General features: G+C 43.9%; 1 protein-coding gene across 1 annotated transcript in view; it reads left to right on the plus strand.

Moving 5' to 3' along the window:
- Nucleotides 1-233: 233 nt before the first annotated feature.
- Nucleotides 234-21,976, plus strand: part of LOC130133015 (leucine-rich repeat and calponin homology domain-containing protein 1-like) — a gene marked incomplete at its 5' end in the record, with an annotated part of 42,275 nt that continues 20,532 nt past the window's right edge. Inside the window, 9 exon segments of the mRNA XM_056301898.1 lie at nt 234-302; nt 1,866-1,963; nt 1,965-2,028; nt 4,378-4,448; nt 4,846-4,932; nt 6,120-6,197; nt 6,382-6,418; nt 10,448-10,520; nt 12,138-12,257. Coding sequence (XP_056157873.1) covers nt 234-302; nt 1,866-1,963; nt 1,965-2,028; nt 4,378-4,448; nt 4,846-4,932; nt 6,120-6,197; nt 6,382-6,418; nt 10,448-10,520; nt 12,138-12,257 — 697 coding nt within the window.

Raw genomic sequence — 21,976 nt, forward strand, 5'->3', positions numbered from 1 at the left:
TTCACAGCATGTTGATGACATTTCTATCGTATTTTTTTTTTGCTTTCCACTCTTTAGATGATATTACGGATTCGTCCAAATACACGTAGTATTGATATCAATGCAAAAAAAGTCCTCATTATGGATGAGTCGGTAGCCTCGTCCATCATCTTCGATGTGCTGTAAACAAAACACTTATGATTTCTGCAGCGCACTTTTTGTGCCATGTGCTGCCTCCTGCACACTCTACCCAGGAGCACCCCTCACCTAAACCAAACAGTATTTCCAGTAGGCGAGGACTCTCTGACACGGACCATCTCCTGGTGGGTTAGATATGTGTGAAAGAGCAACTTCGGACAATGCCCGGACCTGATTCTCCGGACATTGTCCAAAGTTCATACGAGAAAACGGCCACACACACACACAAAGATACACACACACACACACACACACCACACACACTGCTACAAACACTCAGTTTAGCACATATGCATACAGAGATACAGACAACACACACACACACACACACACACACACACACACTCTCTCTCTCTCTCTCTCTCTCTCTCTGTCTCTCGTGCACACTCGGTATTAACCAATAATATACTCACACCCAAACTTCAATTTGAAACAGTCTCACACACACAGTCTACCCCATCCTCATCCTCAGTTCTCTTGTCTTCCTGATGGTCACACAGCAGATAGTCCCCTTTCTGTTAACCTTGGGTTGTTCAGGCAGGGTTTCCAAAGGAAGCCCTCAAACAGTAACACTACCCATCCGCTCGGCTGTCACACAGAGGAAGAGACTACCGGATAACACGTGTGTGTGTGTGTGTGTGTGTGTGTGTGTGTGTGTGTGTGTGTGTTGTGTGTGTGTGTGTGTGTGTGTGTGGTGTGTGAGACAGAAAGATAGTGTCATAAATTATTCATCAGGTAACTAGTATCAGTGAGGAACCAAGAGTGGACCGACACTTTTATCAGCACAGGACTGTGTGTGTATAATTGCATTTACACAGGTGTGTTTGTGTGTGTGTGTGTGTGTGTGAGTGCAAACACCTACCATATAACTTAGAATAACTGTTCAAGGTTAGACTAAATTGCTGTTCTGCTCCACAGCACTCGACGTGACACAGTTTAACAGATCAGCTCCATTATTAGATATAGTAAGGAGACGTGGATAGACCCATGTTGAAGAACATAGAAGGTCACTTGCTAGGTCTTCAATTACCACAAGTGTTATCAATGCAGTCAGTAAAATAGTGCAAGCTATACATCGGTAGATTGATCAGCCTGCTTGAACGCCTCTCTAACCAAACAGACTGTGTTGGAAACCATTTGTTATACAGCTGTAAATAACAGGACGCCACACCATTACTCCTGCTTCATTCACCTACTCTGCATCTTCATTCACTACTTTAGTTATCATCTTAAGTCACTCATCTGTCTATCTACCTGTCTATCTACATGTCTGTCTGTCTGCTTGACTGACTGTCTTGTCTGTCTGTCTGTGTCTGTGTCTGTCTGTCTTGCTTATTATCGCTAACAACCATAGACAGACCATTTTCTTGATAACCTTGGCTCTTTATGTAGGTATCTGGGTCGCTGTTCTTCATTAATGTGAGGGACAGATCCAGCAGGTCCCCAGACTGCGTCTAAATTAGGTCACCCCCAATTTTCTTCATTCAGGTCAGAGCTGTGTACAGTCACTGATAGAGGATCCCATTTAGTGATCTGAAGAGTTAAGTGATGGCTGACCAGCAAAAAACAAAAACAGGTTTTTCTCCAGATGGTGTGTCGCTGAGGTGGGGCCAGACAACAGACAGCAGTAGTCAGTGAGAATGCAGAATAGAGAGGGGGGGGGGTTATTTTATTGCTCCTTTCTGTAGATATGCTCACTTGTTGCGTTCATATTTGATATTGCCCCCATTTCAGCGGACCCCCACTCTGACTCTGTGCGTCTGATCGAGGAGAGCCCTACGGAAGCCCCTGAAGGAACAGTTTGGCTACAGAGACTCTGGTCTCAGTGTACGCTTCGTCAACTATATCAAGGCAAGGCTTTCCTGGGCTTTCTTTGTCTCATTCTTTCTTCATCCTCCTCAGTCTTTTTGGTCTTTCTCACTCCCTCTATTTTTCTGTTTCCTTGCCCTAACACTCACTTTCTCTGTCTCTCTCTTTCCCTCTGTATCAATCACTTTAGCATTTAGTGTTGCTGCCCCTCTTTTTTAGTCATATTCTCTCTCTGTCACTACTGCTACTACTACTTTCGGCTGTTCCCGTCAGGGGGTCACCACAGCGGATCATCCGTTTCCATCTCTTCCTGTCTTCTGCATCAACCTCTGTCACACCAGCCACCTGCATGTCCTCTCTCACCGCATCCATAAACCTCCTCTTTGGCCTTTTTCTTTTCCTCTTCCCTGGCAGCTCCATATTAAGCATCCTTCTCCCAATATAGTCAAGTCAAGTCAAGTCAGTTTTATTTGTATAGCCCAGTATCACAAATTACAAATTTGCCTCAAGGGGCTTTACAGCAACACGACATCCTGTCCTTAGACCCTCACATCGAATAAGGAAAAACTCCCAATATACCCAGCATCTCTCCTCCGCACATGTCCAAACCATCTCAATCTTGCCTCTCTTGCTTTGTCTCCAAACTGTCCAACCTGAGCTGTCCCTCTAATATACTCCTTCCTAATCCTGTCCTCCTTTGTCACTCCCAATGAAAACTTTAGCATCTTCAACTCTGCCACCTCCAGCTCCGGTTCCTGTCTTTTTGTCAGTGCCACTGTCTCCAAACCATATAACATAGCTGGTCTCACAACCATCTTGTAAACCTTTCCTTTAACTCTTGCTGGTACCCCTTCTGTCGCAAATCACTCCTGACACGCTTCTCCACCCACTCCACCCTGCCTGCACTCTCTTCTTCACTTCGCTTCCTCTCTCTTTCTCTGTCACTAGGTCACGTAATTGTTCTGAGTGTATTTGAGCCTTCCATGTTAAACCTGAAAAAATAACCTTGCTGATGATGTCTTGCGAATGTCAAAGGTGGTTAAGGCATAAGTAGTGGGGGAGTTAGGATGCAGGGGGTAAAATGAAGAATCCAGATTTATGTAGAACTGCAGTGTTATGTATGGTCATGCTCTGCTACCTGTTGCTTTCTGCATAACATGGGTCATTTTAACAGTAATCCTCCGATTAGAATCACATGAAGCTTTAAGTGCAGGTTAACAGGGAAGAACTTTTTTTTCCCTTGCTATTCATTTATTGGCAGTCACCGATTTTCCATAAAGCAGTCACTCCGCCCTGTCACCAGCCAATGGTTTCAGCTCATCTGTCCATTTAAACCAGCCAACCAAATGGTGTCCCATTGCTGTCATTTTAGTGTTACACATCTCTTCACCTCACCACCAGCAACGTCATGGCCCCACCATTGTCCCCAGGGGGCATAACTACTACTACTACTTTCGGCTGCTCCCGTTAGGGTCGCCACAGCGGATCATCCGTTTCCATTTCTGCTTTTTATGATCCGCATATTTGATTTGGCAAAGATTTTACGCCGGATGCCCCTTCCTGACGCAACCCTCCCCATTTGTCCGGGCTTGGGACCGGCACTAAGGATGCACTGGCTTGTGCATCCTCAGTGGCTGGGTTCCCAGGGGGCATAACCATGGCCTTAATTTCCAAGGTCTTACCTCCAATACAATTATATTTTGCTACAGGGCCAAGGGGAAAAATTAGGTTGTTCCCATATTTTTGTTTTTAAACAATAATTGCAAATCAAACTAGTGTATCTCCTAATTGAAATAATATTTAAAACTAATTCTTGGTATTTGGAGAGCCAGGTGTTTCAAGTTTGTCCTGCAGAGTACCTCTAATGTGGCATTATCTGGATTGTCCATCGATGATGCAATGATGCAGTAGTTTAGGACAAATAGTAAGAAGTGTTTGCCTGTTCCAAGACTATCCATCTCATACAATGAGAGAGAGGGAGGGACAGAACGAGAGAAAGAAAGACAGGGAGACAGAGAGAGGGGAAAAAAGCGAAAGACGATGGAGTGATGAAAGAACTGGAGAGAAAAGGGTGGAGGGAGTGGTAAGATTAAGAAAATGTTGGAGAGAGCCAGAGAGGATGATGGGGATGATGTCACAGTGGCCTCCTTGTGCAAAGTGGCTGGTGTGTGTGTGTGTGTGTGTGTGTGTGTGTGTGTGTGTGTGTGTGTGTGTGTGTGTGTGTGTGTGTGTGTGTGTGTGTGTGTGTGTGTGTGTGCGCAATGGATAGTTATGCTGTTAAGCCAACCCAACCACAGACAGAGGACTCATGTGACGTAACTGCAGCTGGTGCTGATGTATAGTCTTTGTGTGTGTGTGTGTGTGTGTGTGTGTGTGTGTGTGTGTTGACAGGGTCGGACAGAATCAGACTTCGACGAGCCCCTCAGGATAGAGGAAGATTCTCACTGGCAAACCGAACAAACGTACGTACCTCTGTCTGTCTTTGTATCTGTCTGTCTGTGTAGCTATCTGTCTCTGTCCTCCTGTCTGTTCATCCATCCACCCATCCATCGAGCTCTATCTATCTATCTATCTATCTATCTATCTATCTATCTATCTATCTATCTATCTATCTATCTATCTATCTATCTATCTATCTATCTATCTATCTATCTATCTATCTATCTATCTATCTATCTATCTATCTATCTATCTATGCAGTAGTATTGTTAAATATGTTAGCTGTAGCAAAGTTAGCAACAGTACAGATGTATAGGTTAAATTGTATACTGTAGTAGACATAGATTATTCTTACTTACATAGAGATTTATTATGAATATTGGCTATTCATATTACTCATGCAGCATTGTGTGGTCATAGGTCAAAGGGGACGGGGGGCACAGAGCTCCATATTGAAATGATCAACCAGCTGAAAGAAGCCGTGGAACTGCTACAGGACCCTAACAGGTGGGTGTCATCACCATGGCGTGGTAACGTTTCTCAATGACTGGGCGATCACCCAAAGGTTAAAAATCGAGTCCTTAAATTATTTAAAGAAGTTAATATCCTAGGTGTGACTACATGGCTGGAGCTTCCTGTTGCATAATAAATGAATTAATAATACCCAAGATGAGAGAGGAGCTATGATTATGGGCACTACGGGGTCAGATGAGTCTTGTGAGTTCAGCCAACCAATGAGTGGACAGTTAAAGACTGTAGATTATGGATGTTTGAAAATTATTTTCAATTATAATAATAAATTATTCTATTTTGTAATGAAATAATTTACATCTTTTAACCTACAAATATAACAAATACCTCCAATTGAAAAAACAAAAACAAAAATGTTTGCTCTGTCCACCTCCATTTACAAAAAATCCTTCTAAATGTTGCCCACGGAAAAGTTTTTTTTTTGTGTCAGCTCTGTAAATATTTGTGCAAAGGTGTTTAACGGTATAGGTAATATATGATATTAACCATTTGTCAGGATCTTTGTCAGGATCTTCAGTTAAGCTGTCTGCTGTTCTTTTGATTCCTGGGAAATAATGTCCTCACATTTGTATCTTCTGTGTGTGTGAGGGGAGGGCAGGGTGTGATGGATGCAAACATGTAGTCCATGGTGTGGTGAGGGAAGCATGTTAGGACAGTGTTAAAGTACGGCAAAGCGATAGAATATTAATCAGTCAAGCTTAAATCAGTCGTCAGTTTTACCCAATTTTCTCTCTGTGGAAGGCATTAGTGATGGTATGGTGGGCCGCTACCGAACAGTCTATGTATGTCAAACACTGGGGGTTGATATGAGTACGAGCTGATTGGCTGACACATTCACATTCACACCCACGAGTTGAGAATGCTTCCTCCTCTGTCTTCCTCTTCTCAACTCAACTTCTGAGTTGCACGAGCAGTTTATCCACGGATTTATAGTGAGGGGAGAGGTGTCATCTTCAGGCTGGATACTGTCATCAGTGAGCTGAAAGTGATGGCAAAGCCTGTTTCTGGTTAAGGAAAACTGTCAACTGCATGGTGTTTACGCTCAGTGCAATCATCAATACAGGTGGTCCTATTGAATTACAGGGAGTCGTTTGGTTGATACTGTTGGTATTGAAAATATCACTTCAATGCAGCTTTAAAGATGATGAATATCTTTTTCTCAGAGTGAGCATGGAGCCGGAGGATCTGCCTGGAGTCCAGCTCTACCCTGTGGAGCTGGTCACCGTAGAAGAGTCACTAAAGTAAGTGAGTGTGTGTGTGTGTGTGTGTGTGTGTGTGTGTGTGTTTGTGTGTGCGTGCGTGCGTGCGTGCGTGCGTGCGTGCGTATTTCATACCATGTCATTTTATTTCATTGCAAGGCCACTGCTCTAATTCTCTCTTTTTTATTCTCTATGTTTCGCTCATTCTCTCTCTCGATCTCTGCAGCGGGCAGGAGAGTGATGATGGCTCTGTCACACCCAAGGTACAGTACAACTGCCTCACTTAAAGATGCAGCCAAAGACACAACATAGTCAACCTAATATTAATCTGCAGTTTGACTTTTCAGTGTGAAATGCAACCACTGTAAATGGCAAGTGTCATTTAGCTGACTGTCTTACCCAGAGTGACTAACAATGAGTGCACTGGTTGAATGCAGTTGAATTCAAGATGGCCAACAGCATTACAAGCAACCTACAGCAAGGAAGTCAAGGTTCACAGACCCAGCGTTTTGACCCAAGGTCTAAATATTCTGTGAAACTGTCATGTAGGATAGGTGCATTGAAAGGAAATAGGATTTGAGCAGCATGAAAGTTGGTGCATTATTTATTGTAGTTGAGTTATTTTTGTGGTGAGAAAAAACCCGTTTAGAATTGAATTCAAATGACCATTTAGAAATAAATGTTGAATAAAACTGATATTTAATTGATTAATTTAAAATTTTCTGAGATGCTTGGCATATGTAAGTGACATTTTTAACATTAAAATAATGTTTTTAACGCTAAATTTTTGACTTGATCCATGTACAGAAGAATAACACTGTGTTGCATCAAAGTATAAAGGCATTATGAAACACTACACACAGCGCACTCATACCATACCTCAATATAAATACTTTATTCAGTAGGAACCATAAGCCCTACTGAAGTCAACCAGCTCAATTTACTGGGCCCACAGAGTTTAAGTCGTGAACGAGAGTATGATAAAGCTTATTCAAAAGCAAAAACCTTTCGACATGAAGCAATTCCTGAATATACACAAATACACTTAAGGCCTAAACATTTGATACGTTCTGTAGCAGAACATTCCCGAAGGCGGATATGAGTTCCAGAAGAAGAGAGAGATGATTCTAGAGAAGGCCCGCTTTGAGGCCCAGCTTGCATGCCAGCAGTATGAGTGGCATATGTCAATCAAGGTAACCGTAGTAGCAAGCCAACGATGTCAGCTATGTCCCGCCCCATGGATTGACTGCTGTAATGTGTCCTTAGTTGTGTTACCTGGTTAACTTGTTAAGTCATTCACCTGTGTGTCTGTCAACTGTTGGCTGCGTAATTGGGTTCCAACCGAGCTACGCCACACAGTTTTGTCTTTTTCAGCAAAAGCAAAGCTGTCACATAATGTGCCTATTGACAGGAGGTGACCCCTGTGAACAGGGTGGGAAATTAATTTCTATTTCAACTCGAAAGTAGCAGGCTAATTAAAAGTGGTCGTTGGTCTCTCCAGACAGTTTGGGCTTGCTAAAGCAAACATTTAAATACAATGGAGTTCACACACCTCTCTTCACAACACAGCTGGTGGGATTGACAAACTAGTGACTGGTAGAATTGGAGAAATTCACCATACAAAATTTAAAAGCATAGGGCGTCCGGGTAGCATAGCGGTCTATTCCGTTGCCTAGCAACACGAGGATCGCTGGAGCGAATCCCCGTGTTACCTCCGGCTTGGTCGGACATCCTACAAACACAATTGGCCATGTCTGTGGGTGGGAAGCCGGATGTGGGCGTTTGCCCTGGTCGCTGCTCTAGCACCTCCTCTGGTTGGTCGGGGCACCTGTTCGGGGGGGAGGGGGAACTTGAGGGAAATAGTGTGATCCTCCCACGCACTACGTCCCCCTGGCAAAACTCCTCACTGTCAGGTGAAAAGAAGTGGCTGGTGACTCCACATGTATTGGAGGAGGCATGTGGTAGTCTGCAGTCCTCCCCGGAACAGCAGGGGGTGTGGAGCAGCGAGTGGCATGGCTTGGAAGAGTGGGGTAATTGGCCAAATACAATTGAGGAGAAAAGGGGGGGGGGGTCCACAAAAAAAAATCAAATCAATAGCATGAAGCTTGGTGTTGATATTAATTTCCCATCTTAAATGTAAATGCGTGCATGTACATATCAGTGTTTGGATGTATAGACAGGTAATTTGCAGAAGTACTAGTCTGTGGTGTAAGTGAGTTTGGGTATTGGTGTGCATCTTGTGTGTCTCATATATAGTGGTAATTACGATAGAGCAAGTTAATATGTTAAAGGATATAAAAAAAAAGCATGTGGCTAACAACCAGACCCATTCATAGAAAAGTTTCCCTGATTTTTTTTTTAGTAAAAGGTTTGCGTTATTTTTTTTCTCCAGAATTTTGTTCTTTTATACAAGAAAAATTCCTTGAGCACGCATGCTTTTTTTTTCCAGCATCGCCCCATTCTACATTCATACTTTTCAACACATGCACATGTTCTGGTCTTGTTGTTAGCCATTGAGTAGCGCCACCGGAGCCATAAAAAATTATGTTGGTTGTTGAAAGGTATAGTTACTGTGAATGCTTTGGCAGAGGGCAGTCCTTTCATTCAAATTCCCCACTTAGATTCCCAGGTTTGTATTGAGAACCTAACAGTACAACAGTATCACAGTTAATTAGCAGGGGCCATGGAGTTGGCAGGTGAAGCTAAGATGGTTGCCACTGAGCAATGAATTGTTTTACCTTTGCCCTGGACTTGATAAATGTCGGTCCCAGTAGGGTCTGTGTCATTGTCTCTAAATCAAGATGATTCACTCAAGATACCATAGCAGCTATTACCCACATAGAAACACATGCTACAGACTGAATGGCCTACATCTCTCAGTCGAAAGCATCTGATTGGCTCTCAACATTTACATTCATATCAATGGGTGTAGAAAAGGTAGTCACAGGAAGCTGTGCTCCTTTTCCTGTTTTTTTTTCTGTCAGTCTTTCTTTTTAATTGTGTTTACAGTTTAAACCAAACTCCCATTGTTGAAGAAAAATGAAGACTGAGTCAGGAGACAGAGTAGGCTTTAGAGCAAGAAGAACAAGACAGCATTGTTTGTTAAACGTTTCTTCAGAATCGTCTAACAGAACGAGCATATGCATGGCCACATGCTGTCACCACACACACGCACACACACGCACACACACACACACACACACACACACACACACACACACACACACACACACACACACACACAATGGAAGGTACACACTCTCACACTCACACCTGCATGCACAAATGAAAACATTTAAAGTGCAATTTCAGACCAAAAAAAGGCAAGTATGTGAATTTTCATTAGCGGCAGCAGTTAATTTTAAATAATGTGAGACTACAAAAACTACATCACTTAGAATTGACCAATATTGGACAACTTATTAGTCCTCTTTCTGGTCATGCTGACCATGATTCATAGTGTCTGAGGACAATATCAGAGAAATGCACCTGGAGATAATGTGATTCTAAATGCAAACTATTGACCAATCATTTATGCTTTGGGCCGCAGGATGGCCCACTGGGTAGAGATAATTACCCCATGTCCTTGAACAAGACACAAAATCCCTACCAGCTCCTTGAATACTCGTCTGTCACTCACCCTGACCTCTGACCTTTCTGTGGACGGGGGCAAAGAAGATAATTTCTCATAGGGGAACAATAGATTATCGCTTTGTTAAACACCTAATCTATGCAACAATCTATACCAATTTAATTCTATTGAATTACAGATGTCTAGGCTAGACTGCTCAATAAGTCAATCTAATCCCCCTCCTCCCCTCTTCTCCCTCTGATGAACATATGAATTGCATAAGGGTCAAAAGGATTTAAGAGGGAGGGCTCATTTAGATGCTGCTCTCTAAGCAAGGTTAGAGGTCTGCTTTGGTGCACTGAGCTCTCTCATTCACTTGTTTTCTGCCATACACACACACACACACACACACACACACACACACACACACACACACATATGCAGGGTCTCACAAAAACATGATATGTGCGTGCACAAACACTGTATACACATTATAGGCGGCAGTGGTATGTGTGGGTTTGTCTCATTTATTTGTTCAGATTCATGCTGGACACCCCCATCTACTATGTGTGTTGATAAAGTACAAAATAAGTATAGGACAGTGAACATCTAATACATATCAAACAAATTATAAATATTCAGGATATCAATGAAATATATGCTATGTAAAATGATTTCTTCATGTATTGAACAATTCCTCTATGTGTTTTCAATGCCACAGGGAGAGCTCAGATCCCCGGTCAGTGGACCCCCGTCATTTACCAGCCCTCCCTTTGGACTAAAGCCCCGCTCAGGTGAGAGGGGTCTGGGCTAGGCACTACCTGTGTGGTGGCACTCATATGGGTCAACTGAAAGCATTACGGTGGAAGCCATTGCTGAAGTCCCCTTTTATGCATTTATATTCCACATATCTCACATCAGTACTATAAACAAATTGTGCTTCAGTGTTGCAATGTGAAATCAAACTAGCATGATGTAACAGAAAATGGTGATTTTTCTCAATCAACTGGTCACCTGATTGTTCCCTGTGACTAAAGGGAGGGAACAAAACTTGATTTTTCATAAACTCTCTGGGATATGGAGCCAAAGTTGTTGATACTTTGAGATTTTTTCAGGATATGATTGGTTCTGTACAGTGATCAGTCAACTCCAGAAAAGGAAGCATAATGTTAAGGGTACGGCTTTATTCAAAGCACCTCACAGCACCATGAGTACATGTTTTTTTTTTCATTATTATTAAGTGACCTGCGTGGGAATGAAACCCCTAAGCTGGACAGCATTAGTGCTATGTGCTACCCATTGGCTTATTAAATTAATGAAAACTCCTTAGTGTTAGACATTTTCTGTGTCATGCTTTAGCTTTTTATCTTTTATCCAAAACAGGCCTGTGAGTTGAATAGATATGATTTCATTAGATGACCTTATTTTAAAGCAGTGAATCATTGGTTGAGTTTTTTGGAAGTCAATCATAATTTATTCCACACAAAGATTGCATGTTGGAAGTCCAAATGACAAGCTCATGCAAACAGTCAGTAGTTTGCCATAAATGCATACATTACAAAGTAGAAAATTCATCACTCCTTTCAAAACACCAAAAAACACCTCTTCTATTTCTACTTTGTCAGAAAAGACCTGGGTGTAATGAATCCCATTGTGTCCCAATGTCCAAACGCTGCACATTGTAACAGTAAAGAGACGGTCAACACTAGCGTATCCAATTTAAGAGACAGGTCCCCTAGCATATGTTTAAAATTCAGCTCCATGGTGCTTTTTTTTTGTCTGCTGTGCTTTTGATATCATAGCAAGCTTCAGTCCCAAGCTTTCTAGAGCAATAGACAGCATCCAGTCTATGTTTGCTAATTGTTACTAGTATGTAAATTGTAGCTAACTGCTAAAGTAGCTAACCTTATGCTAACAGCATGGAATTTGTATTGTGAAATGCCACTAATCTTAATTTTGTTTTGTTTTGTTTTTGTGTGTGCTCTGTTTTGTGTCATGTACTGTTTTTTTCTTTTGACGGCATCCCCTTTTTTCCATATTGTCCTTCTTTAATTTTACTTGTTTTCACCCTGTCTCTTTATTTCATGTTTCACTGGACTGTGAAACATGGACACTGCCATCGCTGCTTTTCAAATTCACAAACTCGGCGTGGCTTGACTTTGCCTGCATGTGTGTTTCTGTCCAACTGCCTGATTTTTGTTTTTCCCCTCTATTTCTGCACCAACTGAATTTTCTGGGGCCCTTCTCCTGATTGTTTTGGTGTCTGGTGGTTCGGGCCTTTGACTCGGGTGTTTTTGTGGAATGGACGTGCCTTGCTGCACTTGGATCTCTCTGGTGCACCTCTCCCCCTCCCTCTACACACACCACACTCACCTCCTGCGTGTCTGATCCCTCACACTTCCTGGTTGTAGCCCCGCCCTCGCTGCCCTGCTCACCCCCGCCTTCCTGTCTAAGCCCCTTCCTCTCACAGGCCCCGCCCCTCCATAGAGACACCCCCTGTAGCCATGACGACGGAGGCATGCACAGCCGCGGTAGGTCTCCATCTATCTTCACTAAAAGGCCAAACGTTGGCCAAGGACAAATGAACTGCAGTCTTCTCCAAATCCTTTTAGAGTGGGATTTTTTGATTCTTTCTCTCTTTCTTCATTTCTCTCTGTCACGCTCTCTCTTTGTTTGGTTCATCTATGTCTCTCCCTCCTTCTTGTCTCACTCTCTTTTTCAGCCCTCCTCTGCAACTGAGTTTTCAGACATTCACATGGTGACTGTCTCTGCCGCACACCACATGCTTGTATGTTTTACATTACAGCGGCGTATGTGTGTGTGTGTGAGTGTGTGTGTGTGTGTGTGTGTGTGTGTGTGTGTGAGACTGAGGGGGAGCATGGATCAAAAAGGAGCTTCACACACTTTTGCCTTCGGCTCCAGCTGTTCAAATGTTTGTGGCTGTGTGGTTGTACAGAGGCTGGCACACATGGGAGAAGTTAAATTATATGCGTGTGTGTGTGTGTGTGTGTGTGTGTGTGTGTGTGTGTGTGTGTGTGTGTGTGTGTGTGTGTGTGTGTGTGTGTGTGTGTATGTATATGATTAACCATGAGATTAAATTAACAAATTAACATGTCTCTACAAACTGTGTTTGGGTCATTCAAACAGAAGCTGAAAGTGTCTGCTTATGCACCTGTGTGTGTGTGTGTGTGTGTGTGTGTGTGTGTGTGTGTGTGTGTGTGTGTGTGTGTGTGTGTGTGTGTGTTTAGTTTGGTATTGGGCTTGTCTGTGCGTTCATCAGCAGAACCTATGTATCTGTATTTTATCTGAACATTCATGTGTGTGTTTGTATACACGTGCACACTTAATGTGCATATAGTAGGTGTGTGTGTGTGTTTAAGAGAGAAAGAGAGAGTATGTGCTGCACTGGTATATTTTTAGCTTGTGTATTTTAAATGTTAGATAATGGTCCCTCAGGGAATATCCCACTTACACTGGAATGAAGACAGATTTTTAAAAGAGAACACAGAATGTGTGTGTGTGTGTGTGTGTGTGTGTGTGTGTGTGTGTGTGTGTGTGTGTGTGTGTGTGTGTGTGTGTGTGTGAGCGTGCGTGTGTGTTTTTGTGTGTTCATGTGTGTGAGCGAGAGAGAGTGTGAGCGAGAGAGAGTGTGAACACGTGTCTTGGTGCATGAGTGCAAGACAGAGAAAAAACGAGTGTTTTATATTTTTATATATACTTTTGTGTGTGAGTGGTGGTGTATGCATGTGTGTGTATGTCTGCGTGTGCATGTGTGCATGCGTCTGTGTCTTTGTCCACGTGCTCCCCTTTTCTCTGTGAGGCAAGTTGAAATGCAGATGTTCCATAAAAGGATGTGAGATGTTGCAGGAAGTTAACACACACGGTGTGAGCTGTTTAACCAGTTCCCCCAGTGCTCAGACTCTATTAGCAATAACCTCTACAAGCGTGTTAACAGTTTATACCCTCAAACCTCATGATGCAATTTTTTTAGGCAGTTAAAGCCTTTATTTTGATAACCTGGTGGAGGGAGACATACAGTTAAGGTCAAAATTATTAGCCCCCAAGGAACTATGGAACATTTCCCTAAAATTCTGCCCAATGTTTGCATCATTCATAAAACTTTACATAGTAAAACATTCATCAATGTTAAGGCCCCTATTTGGTACATTTTGGAATGTAAAATAAATCTTCAGGTTTGCTTTATACCAAATGTAGTGAAAATTGAGGTGGTCAAAATTATTAGTCCCCATGTGATTTTTTTTGCTTTCAAACCACACCTGAGCAATCAATCAGCATTGAACTTTACTTAAGGGACTCCAGTGATCAGGGCTAGTGGCACTTGAACACTTGATTGAGAGGGACTACTCTTAAATTCTTGGTAAGAAGTAATTTCATCATGCCAAAAAGTAAAGAAATCAGTCTGGAACTCAGAAAGAAGATAGTGGATGCTCATCTTAAGGGGGAAGGTTATACTGCCATTTCCAAGCGTTTCACAGTGTCTAGAAGAGCTGTGTGTTGCATCATTGCAAAGCACAAGGAGACAAATTATGTTAGAAACAAACTTGGATGTGGTCGAAAGTGCAAGATTTCAAAAACTTTGGAGAGGAAAATAGTCAGAGAGGTCAACAACAATCCCCAGATCTCTGCCAAGATGATTGTTGCTGAACTGGCCTCTTCTGGACTTGATGTTTCAAGGAAGACTGTTGTGAGGGCTCTTCATCGTGGTGGGCTTTGAGGTTATCATCCAAGAAAAACTCCATTGCTCACACAGCAGTACATCAGAGCCAGACTGAAGTTTGCCTGCGAACATTTGAAACATAGGCATGAGTTTTGGAAGGCTGTCCTTTGGTCTGATGAGAATAAACTTGAGCTGTTTGGGCACATGGATGGTGCTTTTGTTTGGTGAAGGAAGGGAGAGGCCTTCAACCCTAAAAACACAGTTGCCACAGTTAAACATGGTGGTGGGAGCATAATGCTGCGGGGCTGTTTTGCTGCTTCAGGCACAGGGAACCTTGTTCGGGTGCATGGGATCATGAAGAAAGAAGATTATGTTGACATTTTGAAGGATAACGTAAAGAAATCTGCTGCCAGTCTAGCTTTAAGTCGCTGCTGGGTCTTCCTGCAAGACAATGACCCAAAGCATACATCCAAGTTGGTCCAAAACTTTTTGAAGAACACCAAAATCAAGGTCCTGGAGTGGCTGTCTCAGAGCCCAGATCTCAATCCTATTGAGAATCTGTGGCGGGAGCTCAAGGTTAATGTCCATGCTCGAAAACCATGCAATTTGGATGAGCTGGAACAATTTGTCATGGAAGAATGGGCTAAGATCCCTCAAGAGACATGTGCCAACCTAGTTAGGAACTACCATAAGAGGGTGTTGTCAGTTGTCAGTCAGAAAGGTTATACTATTGACTATTAATTGTCAGCGGGCTAATAATTTTGGCCTTGTCATTTTTGTTTATTCTTGTTTCAGTTCAGTGCATCAGTAAAATATCTTAATCAAGCTTAGTGGAGATTTTGTCTTTGTTCTTTTGGAAGCAATTAAACTATAAACACTTTTGGTTATGGTCATTTCCATGGAAAAGTTAAGGATTTTGTTTAATTTCATAAAGGGGGCTAATAATTTTGACCTTAACTGTAAAGTTTAAGACAAAGAAAACGAGAGAGGGACTTGCAGAGGGAGACACGAGCAAAGGTCCTTAGCAGGACTCAAACCCAACCAGCAGGACCCAAAAATGGGTCTACTGTGAGGGTCCCTCATCATGACAAGGGTTGAGATACATTATTATATCTTGGATCCCAGGGTTAGACTGATTTCCTGGGACTCCTGGGACTTACTTTCTGTTTTGAGCCTCTTGGAGGTGTCATCCCTGTGTAACCCAAACCCCTATGATGGGAGTTACACACTTGCTGCTACGCACTTTCTCTTTCGTCTAGTGTCCAAGCTAGGTTTCTACATTGTTCCTATCATTAAAATAGTCTTAAAAAAAAGAGATATGTCAGGCGTCCGGGTGGTGTAGCGGTCTATTCCGTTGCCTACCAACATTGGGATTGCTGGTTTGAATCCCTGTGTTACCTCCAGCTTGGCCGGACGTCCATACAGACACAGTTGGCTGTGTCTGTGGGTGGGAAGCTGGATGTGGGTATGTGTCCTGGTCGCTATACTAGCGCCTCCTCTGGTCAGCCGGGGCACCTGTTCGGGGGGGAGGGGGACATGGGAGGAATAGCGTGATCCTCCCATGTGCTACATGCCCCTGGTGAGACTCCTCACTGTCAGGTGAAAAGAAGTGGCTGGCGACTCCACATGTACCGAGTTAGATAAAAAAATAAAAAGTAGAGCTTTGTGAGACATAATTTCAGGGAATGAGCAGAGCATGTGTGCCTAATTGGGGAAAAAAAGGGGGAAAAAGATATGTCTTAAAACCAATAGTCTATAACAGAAAAAAAAGTTTTTTGAAAGTCTAAAAATTACAATTTGCTATTAGCATATTAGCAGCATGGACACATTCTCCTAATCTTAATCCATGTGTCTGTTTTATGCATCTTTCATTTCATCTTTTCTTAAATCATTTGATCCCCCTTAGTTCTCTCTCTTATTCTGCTTATCTTTGCTCTAGCGAGTTCATATTTGTTCATATTTTGTTGTTATATGATATTCATTTTCTTTTGCCCTCGTGAACAAGTATGCAATCTTTTCGCTTTGCATTAGCAGAAACATATTCTTCCCCTCAAGCGACGTCCGAAATGGTGTTTATCATTTGCATTTTGCTCAGTGAGAAGATTATGACTAATGGACTATAATGGGGTCAGGCCTCAGGGATGTGACATCATCAGGGACTGATAGCCACTCACTTCATCACCGCCCCTGACCTCATTAGAGGCCAATCATCTGTCACCTCCTGAGGTTGAAGCAAGTTGCCAGATCAAACTATGTCTAATTGTGTGTTTGTGTGTGTGCGTGTGTGCGTGTGTGTGTGTGTGTGTGTGTGTGCGTGCGTGCGTGTGTGTGTGTGTGTGTGTGTGTGTGTGGTAGTGGTGAACAGTATCAGCAGTGAGTCAGTCAGTTTATGCAGTGGCAGTCATGTTGCTTTTCAGCTCAGTCAACAGCTTGCCATCTGTTAGAAATAACTCAGTTCTTTGAACTGGGGGTTCATCCTGGCCTCTTCTCACTTGCAAAGGAGCCCAAAGGCCACTTTAACGTTACTCACCAGAAAGCATTGGTACCTAGTTGTGTGCCATGGTGAGCCATGTGTGTGATTTCACTTCAGCCCAACACTGCACCAGCTGATACCACGGATAAGGTCCTCCCATTTCTGGTTGAAGGTCTGTAGATTAGTGAAAGCAGATTGCATGGTGTTGGGTTGGACTGTAAACCCAAATACAGGTGGCCCTCCATGGCACATGATTGAATACCACTCCTATCAAAATATATTATATTTAGCCATTTTAAAGAGATACTTTCATGCTGTTTCTGAGCACATTTTTAACACAGGTGGTTTGAATTACAACCGAAAGGTAGGTGTGGGTTTATGATTTCATAGCTATTGGCTACTGAAATTCAGGGCAGTCGTGTGGGTGTGGCTGGGTGGGCTAAACACTGCTTAAACCTAAACTGCTTACCACTTGCCTTAGAAAAATGAGAAATTCACTGGTGACAGCAACCTTCCTGCTCTGTCATCACTTTACAAAAGAAAATGACGAGCGATGGGGCCACCGACAGCAGCTTTGAGGATGTGGAAGTGGAAGACGATTCCTCTTTCTCAGTGGAAGTTGACTACTCGCCTCATGAATATGTTGCTCAGCCAATACAGCCGTATTCCTTCAAGCCAAAAGGGTGCGTCTCCGCTTTTATAGCGTTCCGCTACAGACACGCCTTCTATGCTAATGATAATTCATGACGCAGCAAGTTACCACATTTTCGCCAACCGGAAATCAGTTACTCGACTGCCGATATCGCTCGTCTGGCCATAAATGTGATTTTAGGGCTACCGTTTGTCTCATCGATCGATCACATCCACACTCCTTACATCGATTAACAACAGGAAAAGTCGGATTTTGATGCAAGTATCTCTTTAATACTTGCCCTGGCGGCACGGTGGAACAGTGGTTAGCTTGGTCACCTCACAGCAAGAAGGTCCTGGGCCCGAACCCCGGGGTTGTCCAACCTTGGGGGTCATCCCAGGTTGTCCTGTGTGTGGAGTTTGCATAGTCTCCCCGTATCTGCGTGGGTTTCCTCCGGGTGCTCCAGTTTCCTCCCACAGTCCAAAGACATGCAGGTCAGGTGAATCGGCCGCACTAAATTGTTCCTAGGTGTAAATGTGTGTGTTGGCCCTGTGTGATGGCCTGGCAGCCTGTCCAGGGTGTCTCCCTGCCTGCTACCCAATGACTGCTGGGATAGGCTCCAGCATCCCCGCAACTCTGAGAGCAGGATAAGCGATTTGGATAATGGATGGATGGAATGCTTGCGCTCACTATGATTTTTTTCTCTACAGGATGCTCGAAAAAAAATCACAAGGACATAAACAAAAGTAGGGCATCCAGCTGGCGTGGCAGTATATTCCGTTGCGTACCAAAACGGGGCCGGCGGTTCAAATCCCCATGTTACCTCTGGCTTGATCGGGCATCGCTACAGACACAATTGGCCATGTCTGCTGGTGGGAAGCTGGATGTGGGTATGTGTCCTGGTTGCTGCATTAGCACTTCCTCTGGTCAGTCGTGGTGCCTGTTCGGGGGGGAGGGGGAACTGGGGGGAATGGCGTGATCCTCACGCGCTACATCCCCCTGGTGAAACTCCTCACCGCCAGGTGAAAAGAAGCGAATGGTGACTCCACGTGTATTGGAGGAGGCCTGTGGTAGTCTACAGCTCTCCCTGGATTGGCAGAGGGGGTGGAGCAGAGATCAGGACGGCTTGGAAGAGTGGGGTAATTGGCCGGATACAATTGGTGAGAAAAAGGGGGGAAAATCTCATGTCATGTCATGTCATGTCACGTCATGTCATGTCATCTCATCTCATCTCATCTCATCATCAGCCACTTCTTCGGGATCAGATCGTGGTGGCAGTAAGCTAAGTAGGGCACTCCAGATGTCCCTCTCCCCAGCAACACCCTCCAGCTCCTCCTGGGGGATCCCAAGGTGTTCCCACCAGATTGGACATGTAGTCTGTCCAGCGAGTTCTGGGTCTACCCCGGAGTCTCCTCCCAGTTGGACGTGCCCGGAAAACCTTCAAAGGAAGGCGCCCAGGAGGCATCCTAATTAGATGTCTGAACCACCTTAACTGGCTCCTTTCGACATGAAGGAACAGCGGTTCTACTTCGAGCTCCCTCCGGATGTCCGAGCTCCTCCCCCTGTCTCTAAGGCTGAGCCCAGACACCCTACGAAGGAAACTCATTTCAGCTGCTTGTATCTGCGATCTCACCCTTTCGGTCACTACCCAAAGGTCATGACCATAAGTGAGGGTTGGAACAAAGACTGACTGGTAAATTGAGAGCTTTGCCTTCTGGTTCAGCGCCCTCTTGACCACAATGGTTCGATACAACGGACCATTACTGCTGATGCACCAGTCCGCCTGTCAATCTCCTGCTTCATCCTACCCTTACTCATGAACAAGACCCCAAGATACTTGAGAACTCCTTCACCTGAGGCAACAACTCATCCCCAACCCGGAGAGAACAATCCTCCATTTTCCGGTAGAGAACCATGGCCTCAGACTTGGAGGTGCTGACTCTCATCTCGGCCATTTCACACTCAGCGGCACTCCACCCCAATGCATGCTTGCAGTCGCATTCTGATGAAGCCAACAAAACCATATCATCTGCGAGGGGGCAAAGATGCAATTCTGAGATTTCCAAAAAGGACACACTCCTCACCTTGGCTGTGCCTTGGGATCCTGTCCATGAATACCACAAACAGAATCGGAGACAAGGGACAACCTTTGCAGAATCCAACACCCACCGAAAACATATTTGACTTTGTGCCGAGAATTCGGACACAGCTCTCACTTTGGTTGCACAAGGACAGGATGGCTTGTAGCAACTGCCCTGGTACCCCATACTCCTGCAGTACCCCCCACAGAGTGCCCCGGGGTACACGGTCATAAGCCTTCTTCAAGTCCACAAATCACATGTAGACAGGCTGGGCAAACTCCCATGCCTCCCTCAGCACTTCCGCAAGGGTAAAGAGTTGGTCCGTTGGGGGAAAAAATCCAAAGAAAAAAAAAAGTAGAAAAACACTACCAGTCTAACGCCATGTACTAAAAGAGTATCTGCATAGCTAATGATATCAAAATATCTTAAGTACTTGATTTGACAAGGGAGTATGAAGTTTCTCTCTGTCTGGCTTTCTTTATGATGGGGGTCTTCAAGACACTGCCCTTGGCCCTCACTATGGTTTCAATATGAAGAGCCACCAAAGATTATTTGAGACCAGTTTGCTGTTCAGTGTGAGGCCTGTGAGACCTCTCAAAGGGACTGGGTGTCCTGGAGGCGAGAGATCAGAACTTGCGATCAGAGGGTCATCAGTTCAAATACAATCTGGGAACAATTAGTGGAAATACGGATGTACTGTTAAAAGAGGCATGAGATATGCTGTCCTTTACTTAGCATTTCTGTCAGCTAAGTTTGCGGAAGAGAAAACTGGTGTCTTTAGCTTTAGCCTAAGCCACTAATTATTTATAATGGTGAATTAAAGTCCACATACACATATACTATAGCCAAGAGCTAGAAATCTGTTTTTGAAGATACATACTCATTCCTTGAAGGCTTCCTCTCAAGGCCACTAGTCTGACTGGGCTCCCCCTCTATTTCACCGCTCTCTCTCTCTCTCTCTCTCTCTCTCTCTCTCTCTCTCTCTCTCTCTCTCTCTCTCTCTCTCTCTCTCTCTCTCTCTCTCTCTCTCGCTCTCTCGCTCGCCTCTCTCACTCTCTTTCTCTCTCTCTCACTTTCGCTCTCTCTCTTTCTCTCTCTCTCGCTCTCTCTTTCTCTCACCCTCTCTTCCATCCACACTTTTAATTTGACTGTTTGTGCCCTTACAGGATATAACAAAATACCCAATCTTGTGTGAGACACACACACACACACACACACACACACACACACACACACACACACACACACACACACACACACACACACACACACACAGGACCCTTTTCACTTTCAGCTAAGTCAGCTCTGTTCGAGGAGATACTATCTATCAATTGTACAATGGCGAAGTGGGGTGTGCATGTATGTGTGTGTGTGTGTGTGTAAGTGTAAGTCTGTTTGTGTATGTGTTGAGGAGTGAAAGGGCAAGGGTTGGGAGGAATGGGAGAGAGATACGGTGAATTGAGGAAGGAAGAAAGAAAATGGAAAGAAAGAGGGGCACAGGTGTAAGGGAAATGGAGAATGTGAGCGCATGGAGAGGTAGAGAAGAATTTGGGTGAGGGAAAGAAAGGAAAGGGAGTGTTGGGAGAGGAAAAGAGAGGAGTGTGCGATAGGGTGGATGGGGTGAGTATGAGAGTGGTGCTTAGTATGCTAATATTAATATAGTCCTTTGTATCTGCCCCTGCTTTGTGATCCAGGATGCTGCTCCAGTATGCATTCAGCCTATATACTGTGTTAAACAGAAAAAGAAAAATCTCCAAATATTCCCTCTAGCAATGTTTACTGTCATTGCATCGCCCATCTTATTGTAAAATGATGTTATTGATATAGTAATAGCTAAGTCAAACCCAGTGTGCCGCCTAGAAACTCATTTATTTGTTTTGGATGTGCTTTGTAGTTGATGACGTTGAGGATGCTTGGTGGGTGACATACTTAGTACCTTGAACTAAATTACACCTGCCACTATAACTATTTGTGAGTCAGAACACACACACTTCCCACACACACACACACACACACACACCACACACAACAACAACAACAACACGCACGCATGCATGTGCACACAATACAGTAGCTGTGAAGCCATCATCACCATCCTCTTCTGTACTGTACCTTGTGATCTCTTATGCCTGTCAGTCATTGCTGATATTATGTAGCCCCATCCGCAGGCAAAGTCCCTGGAGATGGAGCTATGTAATATCAGCAATGATTGACAAGCATAAGAGAGATCCTAAGATACAGTACAGAAGAAGATAGTGATGATAGTTGGGGCTACAGAGGACTTTGGCTTCAATTACTGTAGTGTGTGTGTGTTTGTGTGTGTGTGTGTGTGTGTGTGTGTGTGCACATGTGTGCCTGTGTGTGTTCTCACTCAAAAATAGTTATAG

The sequence above is a fragment of the Lampris incognitus genome, unplaced genomic scaffold (assembly GCF_029633865.1).
Source record: "Lampris incognitus isolate fLamInc1 unplaced genomic scaffold, fLamInc1.hap2 scaffold_211, whole genome shotgun sequence".
Taxonomy (NCBI): domain Eukaryota; kingdom Metazoa; phylum Chordata; class Actinopteri; order Lampriformes; family Lampridae; genus Lampris; species Lampris incognitus.